The 10521-nt window shown below is 38.2% G+C and overlaps 1 protein-coding gene across 2 annotated transcripts in view; it reads left to right on the forward strand.

Moving 5' to 3' along the window:
- Positions 1-1200, forward strand: part of TRABD2A (TraB domain containing 2A) — a 69000-nt gene extending 67800 nt beyond the window's left edge. The window contains exon 7 of one of the 2 annotated variants that reach the window (XM_063294881.1): positions 361-1200. In XM_063294881.1, coding sequence (XP_063150951.1) covers positions 361-544 — 184 coding nt within the window. In that variant the 3' untranslated portion in view covers positions 545-1200. The remainder of the gene's footprint in view (positions 1-360) is intronic. The other variant, XM_063294882.1, reaches the window with a different exon arrangement.
- The last annotated feature ends 9321 nt before the right edge of the window (positions 1201-10521 follow it).

A 10521-nucleotide genomic window follows, 5' to 3' on the forward strand; every position in this document is an offset into this window, starting at 1 on the left:
CCATGATCTGTTATAGAAAATCCGAGTTGGGAACATCAAAAGAAACTTAAAAATCAGTTGAATGCAGCGGGAATGGGTTCCTTAATAACAAGAAGACCCTGCTCCCTCTCATTGGCTGCTGTAATATAACTGAAGTCAGAAAACTTGATCACTTTTACTATATGTTATGGAAGGGATGCAGGGGGAAGATTCAATGGATGGCTTCCATATTTGGTCAAAGATCTACATTTCTTGTAAACTGTGGTGTGTAACTCTTCTTATTATGCAATTGTAGCTTTCGACAGGGGCCTGTCCAGCTTCCTCCCCCCTTTGGTCAACTGCATTTAACTGGAATTGTTTCCTGTCTTTTTTATCTTGTAGCACCACTGATCCATCTCCTCGGATTCATATAATTAATGGTTACATTACTGTGGAGCCCCAGCCACGAGGACACAAGCAATCCAGCGATATCCAGGCAGATTCAAGCTGTTCTAGTAGATCCTTTCTATCCTTCTTCACTGTGACTTTTGTGTTGCTTAGAGTAATACTGCTGGGGCTAGAATGACCTCCCCATACTCAGCTACGTGCCGTTTTTTGTTTTTGTTTTTAAGGATTTTGGGGGTAGAAAAAGGAAAGCATTCCTTTTCTGAACAGGAAATCATCTGTGTGGGATCTTACTCTTTTAGGCCTCATCCTTTTCCTGAATCTGGACCATTAACTTGATTAACTGTTTTGACCATGCCCAATACAGGAGAAGATATTTTTTTAATTAAAGCCATTATTTATTCTTCTCTTGCAGAAGAATTGTTTCATGTTATCCCAGAATTATTTGGGAAATATATATGTAACATAGCTGTTATTTAGCTGTATGGATTTGACTTGAATACTGTTTGTTTGGGGTTGGTTTGTTTCCACATTGTTTCTAGTCTTATGATAAAGAAAGCGTTGAGCACTTTAAAGCAATAGGAAGAAATTTAAAAGAATGCCACATTTATTTGCTTCTTTTCCTCCACCTGCTCCGGACAGGCCTTGTTCCTCTGGGTGTAACAGCAGTTTCTTCCTTTCACATTTTATCCATCAGTATCTTTGTTCTCTGCTAAATTCCGATGGGTATGGCAGTTCAAAAAAACTAGTTCCTCTCTTCAACACAACTTGTCTATTACTGTAAGCCAATATTTGTACCATTTCTTAATCCTATTTGAAATAAAGAAGTGCTCCCTACTCCCTGTCTCTTCAAAAAGATTATTAAAGTCTTGGCTAAAGATGAGAGATGCGTCTACGTATGGCAGCACATCTGCTGCTGAGCTGGCAGGGTGATATTATTTCTTCCTTTTCTAGGATATGGCACTTTCCATGGGCTGAGTAATCGTGTGTGATTTTGGGGAACATATGGGCAGGGCCACCTAACAGTGGGAATTAAATTAAGTGAGGGGGGAGAGGCTGTGCGTGCACACACGGGCGGAGACAGTCAGAAACAGTGCAAGCCATAGAAGAAGATGTTGCTTCGGTGATTTGAAAAGAGGTACTTCTTACATGCTCGCATGTGTTTCAAAAGCACATTTTTCAAAGTGTGTGCACAGTCCTGTTATTTAGAAGGGTTACATTCTTGCTTTTGGATGGGGAGTTTCAATTGCCAGTGAAACAAAGAACACATTACCTGCAAAGAAATTAAAAAGTAGTTTCAGTATGCAACGAAATAGCAGATGAACCAAAGGGCCTGTTGTCACATTTTGGCCCTTTCTGCCCTGTCTGCACTTCTTATGCTAGAATGCTATAGGAGAGTACAGTTGTCTCAGAATGAGCTGTGTTAAATTTTAACTGAGGCAGTTAATTAGTCTTATGACTAGTAATTTTCTTCCCTGCATTGTCTAAGTGCAATTATTGCCATGGGCATGAAAATGATCTCATGCACGTGGAGTTTATTGGGATGTCATGGGTTCTTTTGTTCTGCTATTTATAATATAACAAAATCAAGAATGTGTAACACACTTGAAAACATCAGTTTTAGACAATTCTGGCATGTGCAGTAGACAATTTTTTTCAATTCCTAGAGACAGAATCAAAGTGAAATCAGTAACTCTCTTCTAACTTAATTGGAATAAAATATTTGAACACAATACAAAAAGGAGACTGAATAAGTGTAATTGATACAAAAGTAACAGTATAAGCAATGAATAACTCTCCAGTTGCTGAACGCCAGCTCTCAGCCGTTGCCAGCGTAGCCAATAGTGCTAATCTTGATAGTGCAAGATTAGGGCTTTTGGGCACAGTTTGTAAAGGCTTCCTTGCTATAGAGAGGTAGGATGTTGTCATGGATCAGCCCTTCACTTATATTATAGTACAACTCAGGGAAAGCTGTTCACTACGCACATGGTGAGTTCTACACTAGCTTGTGTCATCTGAATGGGACTAGAGAAGACAAAAAAAGATGAACGGGGAGTAGTGTCACTCTGGATGTCAAGAAATGGCACACTGGCATTACAGAAATTCAAACAGACTGCCAAGTTCATGTGAGTAACTCTGGAGCAAGAGACGGAGATCACACCAGTCTAAGCTAAGTAATAAATAGCTAAGTGCAAAGTATATTCCAGCAATCAGGGTAGAGAGAAAAGCTCATGTATGTTTAATGCTATGCCTGTTGGCTTTTTTTTTTTTTTTTTTGGCGAGGCTATGAGTCACATTTGTCAAGACTGCTGCACATACATTTTACTCAGCCTCTCCTAATAGTGACAGCACCAAGATATTTTAATAATAAGACTGTGTATTAGGAGGATCTTGGGAGAGTAAAGTTTAGGAAAATTGTCATAAGAAAAAGGGTAATCTCAATTACCCATGCACAGACTGGATAAATATGTCATGGAATTTTAAAAATTGATTATGTGCCATCAAGTTGTTTTCGACTTCTAACAGCCACATAGATTTTCTCCATGACAATCTCTCCCTAACTTGTTATTTATTCAGGTCTCCCAATGGTACACTCATTGCCAGTGTAACTGAATCTATCCATTTTTTTTTTAATTAGACACCCTAAATCAGAGAAAAGGCAACGGTGGATTTAGTTTTAAAGCATACCCAGGACCTAGAACAGTATTTCTTAGCTATGGCCATTTTAAAAGGTGTAGACTTCAACTCCCAGAATTCCCTAGTCCATATATCTTAAGGTTGCTGAGGTTGAGAAAATTTGATCCAAAGTGAGGTACATTTGTTGAAGAAACAGCTAGAACCCCTGACTGCATTCCTAAAATTCAACTTTTTATTACTGTAAATAAAATTTGCCAAGGAATTCCATGCAAAGACGACAAAGGGGGGCTTGGTAAAAGGAGAACTAAAAGTCAAGCAGAAAAACTCTCCAAAATCCAGGAGAGACTATAGTAAGAAATATCGGTCACTCATGCCCTAGTCATCTCCCATATAGACTACTGCAACGTGCATTACATGGGGCTACCCTTGAAAAGTATCTGGAAGCTACAGCTGGTCCAGAATGCAGCCGCGCAGGCAGTTTTAGGTGCCCCAAGGTCAGCACATGTAGCACCTCTGCTGCAAGAGCTGCATCGGGTGCCAGTTTGCTTCCAGGTCCAATTCAAGGTGTTGGTTATCACCTCTGAAGCCTTACATGGCATTGGTCAGGTTACCTGAGGGACTGTCTCATCCCCATCACATTGATCCTTCCCACCCAGTCGTGCAGAGAGGGCATGTCATGGATCCCGTCTATGAGAGAATGTCGATTAGTGGGGTCCAGGAAGCGGGCCTTCTCTGCCATGGCCCCCACCCTTTGGAACACTCTTCCCACAGAGATGAGGCAAGCCCCCTATCTCCTGGCCTTCCAAAAGAAGTTAGACCTGGCTCTGCCATCTCACTTGGGGTGGGAAGGGGGGCAGTGAATCCTGGGGGTGGCTAGCACCTTAAAGTGGTCCTTGTATATGTATGAACTGAATTAGAATTTCATCTACCATCTTGATCCCATTTTATACTGTGTATTTTATATCTTATATCTATATTTTATTTATTATATGTTGTTCTTAGTGTATTTTATTCTTTTAGCTTTATTGTAAACCGCCCAGAGTCCTTCCTTTGGGGGAGATGGGCAGTGGTGAAATTTGATCAATTAAAAAAAAGAAAAAACCATAGTAAGTAGAAGCTCAGAATGTATTCTCCATGCTGGCTGGGGAATTCTGGGAGTTGAAGCCCACGCATCTTCAAGTTGCCAATGTAGAGAAATACTGATTTATACTGTACCTATTACACTATTCCCTTTAGATACTCAATGCTACTGAAAGAAACAGTAAGAAACAGTAAGCCAAAGATATTAAGGCATGAGATTAAAAAAGAGGAATTTAGTCAAATCTGTTCACATCCCCATACTTCTCCATACTCTTCTAGCCTTACAGACCACCTATGTTTCCACTATATCCACATACTGCTTCAGACATTGCTTTTTGTTCTTTAAATCCTCTTTCTTTCTGAGGGTTCCCTCTGCTCCATCCAACCACACCTTTCTTTTTCCCTTTGCTTCCACTCCACTCATTCATTCTTCATCACATTTGTTTTGCAATTCAACTTCATTTTTTCTTATAGGGCACACTACCTCAGCACACATCTTTCACACTTGTCACTTCATTTTGTCTTCAATGAACATTTATTTTTGACCTTTTCTTGTTTTACACAGGCCTTAAATAACCAATTTCCACTGCATTCCATTTCTCCTTCTACACTACATAGGTTCATAAGGCACCTATTCCCACTGCATTCCATTTAGTTTTATGCTCCTCATATACTCAGTTCTCATTTCCATATAACAGAGAAAAAGCATGCTGTCATGCTTACTGTAGTCATTTTGCTTCTTTCATTATTCCCTATTATTTATTAAATTTATTATGGCCACACACTCCAGAAGACCCTGGGTGGCTTTTGTCAAACATTTATTCCTTGGAGGTTTTTTAATCACTTTAGTATACAGAAATAGACAAAAATTACAAAAAAAGAAAAAAAATATTAAACCTGACCACATGGAGTAATATTGATCAGTAATTTTCCATTACACGAATAAAGTCACAAACAGCGACAAACACATTTCATCAGTTCAGTTGTGCAAATCTGAGGCGTGCTGTCTGTCCACCGTAATTTCTCTGGATTATGAACCATCCTCACCAGGAATTCCTTTCTTCAATCTTCCACACCTTTCCACCTTTCTGACCATTCGTGGAGCTGAGCGCTGGCGCTAGATGTCGGCCGAGCGATGTTAAGACTGAAAAAAAAGTATCTTCGCTAGATTGGAAAATCCTATGCAAGACACAATGAATTAGAGCAGTGAAATGAACACGATCCGACGCTTTGCACAGAGGTAGTGGAAAAACTCATTAGAGGGCTTCATATCCGTCTACTTCGCTGCCTTTGCAGTAAGTAGGAGTAATAACACTGTATTAACTTTGGAAGTTTCTGAAAGCTCCATCAGACCGTTCCTACGGAGCAGTGGTTCTATACTCCAGCAACTGTAAGCGCATTAGATCTGCCGATGCTTTGGATCACAGGGCTGCCGAGCATTCGTGATTAATTTCCTTGGCAAATGGGCGGCACAATTTGGACAGCCGCGGCTTGGCTTGGGGGGCGGTCACGAACGTCTTTAGCTGAGCACCGCCTTAGTGGCAGCGGGGGGCCTGGGGGGCGCGCGGCGGGACAAGAAAACGAGGGCGGCGCTCTCTCACCCGAGAGTGATCGCGCGTCAGACGCGGGAGCAGTCGCGCCTAGTAACCATAGTGAAACTAGCTTCCCGCCCCTTCGTCGCGTCCCGCTCGGGGAATGCTGGGATACGGTTCTGGGGACGGTTGCTTGGCAACGGGAGGACTCTCTGGAGGGTGAAGTTTCTGTCGTACCTGGGCGGGAAAGGTAAGTTCCTCCAACAGTTAACTCCACAAGTGTCCCTTCTTATTTTCTAAAAATGGGAAGAATAAGGGAATTCTGCTGTCCCGACTATTGCAGACCCGAAAAGAAGTCCTCTTCCGACTTTTTAGCAGCATCCCTTTTGGAAAAGGCATTTGACGCAGGTTTCCAAAAACTGCCTTGTCAGAGAGCAAGGAGCAATCGAGGATGCCACCCTTAAGCTCTTCCTTTCCCTGTCCCATCATCAGACTTGCATCCTTCTACCCAAAGATAGGTTCTGCTATCCTCCTCCTCCTCTATTTCCTTTTTTACCCACTTCTCTGAAATAAAATAATCTAAGAGTTCTTAAAACTAAACCAGACAGCATTAAAAGTACATTAAATATAAAAGACAATTAAGAATTACTGTACACTATCTATGCATATATGAGGACTTTACTTTGACACTGAAAAGAATGAAAAACTGGTGCTAGGTTTATCATCTGTGGAAGGGCATTCCAAAGGTGGAGCAGCATTATGGAGAAAGCCCTCTTTTTCCTTCTAATAATAATAATAATAATAATAATAATAATAATAATAATAATAATAATAATAAATTGTATTTTGCCTGACTCACAACGACTCAGCATAAATACCCTCCTCTGACAAAAGCAGTGGTGAAAAGTATTTCTTTTTCTTATATATGGTCAGTTTGTAATGGGAAGAGGTTCTCCTTCAGATACATTGGGTCCAGATTATTTAGGATTTGAATTTAGCACTATAAATTTAAAGTATCAGCACTTTAAATACATCAGCATCCACAGCAAAATTATGACCTGCACATAGTAATGTCATGACAGAAACCCTGCTCTTAAATACTTGCATCCTAATGTCTGACAGTAGTATGTAAGTTGTAGGTTCTGTGTTATGGCAAACCTTTTGTTTCTTTTGTCTTTTGCCCTATCCCCAGGTAGATGCAGTTCTTTCAGAGTAGACAAATTAATTTAATTCTTGCAGGGGAATTTGGGCTCAGTTGAAGTTTTCAAGAATAGCTCTTTGTATTAGAACAATCCAACTCTGCAGTTACTCGGATATCTGTAACTGTATCTAGGATACCTCTGTCTAGGAAAGGCTGCAGCTGACGAACCAAATGAAGCTAATAGAAGTTTGACCCACCAAAGCTATTTAGGCCTTAGGAGAAAATATTGAACCCAAAAGTGTTCCTATGGGATACGTCTGCTCCTCTGGGGGACAGTTCAGCCCCATCTAGAATAGGAACAACTAACCCATAGTGCTTATTAGGATTTCAATTTCATTTTATTCTTATATGTAAGAATATTAAAAAATCATCCTCTCTACTGCTTCCTTTTTTCATATAAAGAAAAACTCAGCAAAACAGTGAGTCTTCTATAACTCACCTTAAGTCAGTGGATGTTGTATTTGTGGTGTCTTATGCATTAAAGAACAATTACACAGAAGTGGGAATTTCTGCAAGTGCAACTTTTCTCTTCCGCTGACCCTTTCCAGATTTTTTTTCTATACAGGAACCTCTATCATTACTGCCCCTGGTCACCCCTGATGTTTGCATTGACACTGTCATTAGAGGCCTTTAAAGAGTTGGAAATCATCTGTGTGCACTAAAACAATACTATTTGTGATAATACAAGAGCCATACAATAATCATAGTTCCTCGTTACATACGTGAGCCAGCATGAGCCATATTGTACATGATGCAGCTGACACAAATTTGCTTAATTCACATAATCTTCATTGCATCTTGTACTGGACTTCTATGCAACAAGATCTAGTCATTTCTAACTGGGAGAGAAGTCTTTTATCTTCACATGTACACATTTATTTGGTTTTTTTTTTAATTTATGAGCAGTAGTTAACATCTGTGTAGAGAAAAATATTAAAATATTACTATTAACAGGATTAATATTTTTGTGCATATGTTAATCAGTTTCCCATTTAAAATCCACTTTTTATACAAGAGAAAGATTATATATTGGACAGTATGAAATATTTTGCAGTAAATTATATGTTTGGTATGGAGGCAATACAGGAGGCAATATATTTGAATTCTCTATTACCAAAATATGGCTATAGAAGTTGGTTCCAAGGCAGTAAATGTAATTTAACCATAGTTATGATTTATAAAGAAAAAATACAAAGACATCCTACAACTTTTTTTTGTTACAAATTACACTTCTGGTTTATTTCCTTAAAATAAGGATTCAATAAGGATTGAATACTTATTTAAACAGATTTCTCAGAGCTTCTTTAACAGTATGATGTTTCTAAGATTCTAATCTGATTATACCAATACATATTTTCTTGTGATATTCTTATCATGTATGCCTTTTCGTTGTTACATGTTAATATTTATGAGGCAGTTTGTTTTTATTAGACTTCAAAACAGCTTACATATTTTATTTTCAGGCCACTATGTCAAAAAGAATCTTATTGCCTTCCATCCCATCACTGGAATCAGCAGCTGGTAAAAGTGATCAAACGAGTTCAAGTGGAGAACAGTCTTCTTCTAGCGGGAAAAATTCTCCTTCAAGAAATGAATTAAGAAATAGACTGGCTAGCATGGCTCCAAAACAGATGGTACTAAATCCTGAAGCTCTGAAATTTGAACATAATACAAAATCTCAAGAAAGAACTAGAAAGCGGCAGCAGCCTATAAAACTGGAGCCTTTAGTAGGTTGATTTTGATTTTAAGACTGTATTTTATTTTTTATTTGGAAACACTGTGGATTGTTTTTCAGATAATTTTAGTCCTATGAAGAACTGGTGTATAAATCTCATTAATTTTAGTAGTTATATATAGAAAATTGAAGATAAGTCTATAACTCTGTGTTGGTTGTCAGTTGGTTCTGAAGTGTGGAACTGCAGAGATAAAACAGTTTAATATTAGAGTGACAATTGCTTATCAGAAAAGGTTTGAGGAGATACAATTCTCTTGTATGAGTAAGTGTTATACCAAATATTGCAGTGATGCTCCTGATTAGGTCAATTTCATGATATCCTACCTTACAACTTAAAATTTCCTGGATCTTTTAGTAGACAAATTTAGTCTTAATATGCAATCTACAATAGTTATGTAAAGAACGATTAATCAATGCATTCTGTAACTATGGGGTTTTGAGCCTTGAAAATAATTGGTATCCAGTGACACAGAACCAGCCTGGTACAATATAATAGTTGAAGTTTCCAGGATTTGTCCCCCTCCCCTCCCCTCCCCCAAGGGCAGGCCATACAATTGTCACTAACAGTATGAACCTTTGCTTTAAGAGAATGTGCAACCTATGCAAAACAAACCATGGCTCTTCAGCTTATCAGATCCCCCACCCAAACATTGGTACATGCTCTCTTCACTATCTCCAGTTAAAGAATTATAACTGGGTCTATACTTAGCTAATTTAATTTTATTGTCTATTAACCTGTTTAAAATGTGTCTATGGATGAGTTATTTGCTTTTTTTAAAAATTACTTTATTCTCATTTTAGCCTGTGTTAAAAGTATATCAGCACCAAAAGCACCCTGAATATATATACCAGAAGAACAGGGAAAAATTGTTAGCAGCTGGAGTATTACAGCCTAAAACTTCAGCAGAGAAAAGAAAATGGCCTGGTACAGTGGAACCAATTTTATCTGAACTCCGTGAAGAACTAAAAGAAAGACAGGTATTGTCTGTCCTTATAGATTGTGAATGAATACTTTTACATTTTTAATATTTTAATCTCCCCTTCAAATAAATATGTTGAACGCACTTATCATTTATTATTTGTAATAAATATAATTTTAAAAGTATTCCTTGCATGTTGGAGTGAATGAAATATCTGTATTGAAACATGCAGGGATCATCTTTTCAGTATGCTTTAAAACATTATTAGGCATCCCAAATTCAGGTCACTTTCCACTTATTTAAATTCTAAAAAATACATAAAAGGAGATTTCACTGCCTTATTAATGTAAGAGTTGTTCAAAAGTGAATATGGCCAGTTGTACTTTTTCATTATTTAAAACTGCTTTTAAACTTGCAATAAATGGTTTTCATCTGCTGAAGGAGGTTCACTTTAAGACCAGTGCAGTCCTGGTTTTCGTTTTTGTCATAGTTTTATAGTGTTAATTTAAAATGACAATATAGTTTTATTATTATATTGCTACTTAGATTTTATATAAAATCATAGTTAACATTTTTAAAAGAAATATTGAATGAAAAGTTTTTGAAGTTTAAATACAAAAAATAAAAAGGATGATACTGCCATGTTACACTTCTGCTGTGGGAGCTGCACGAGCTACTGATAAGTTTCTGAGTGTAATTCAAGGTACGTACTTGTCACTACCTACAAAACCATATATGTTTCATGGCCTGAATATCTTAAGGATCACCTTTCTTCTGCTCCTACCTGGAGAACTAAGGATCACCTGCTAAGTGTCCTCATCTATCAGAAAGTATGGCAGGAGGGGCTGAGCAATAGGCATTCTCTATAGCAGCTCTCTTCCCCTGAAATAGCTTGTCTACTGAGGCAAAGATGGCCCCCACCCTCAAGGTCTTCTGGGGACAGATGAAAATATTGCTCTTCCAGAAGGCCTTCAGGTCTTAATTGAACAAGCTGTGCCATAGTCAATTAATTCAATGTATTATTTATTATTTAACATTAATTAAACTGAAGCT

This window comes from Candoia aspera, chromosome 2, assembly GCF_035149785.1.
Source record: "Candoia aspera isolate rCanAsp1 chromosome 2, rCanAsp1.hap2, whole genome shotgun sequence".
NCBI classification, from domain to species: domain Eukaryota; kingdom Metazoa; phylum Chordata; class Lepidosauria; order Squamata; family Boidae; genus Candoia; species Candoia aspera.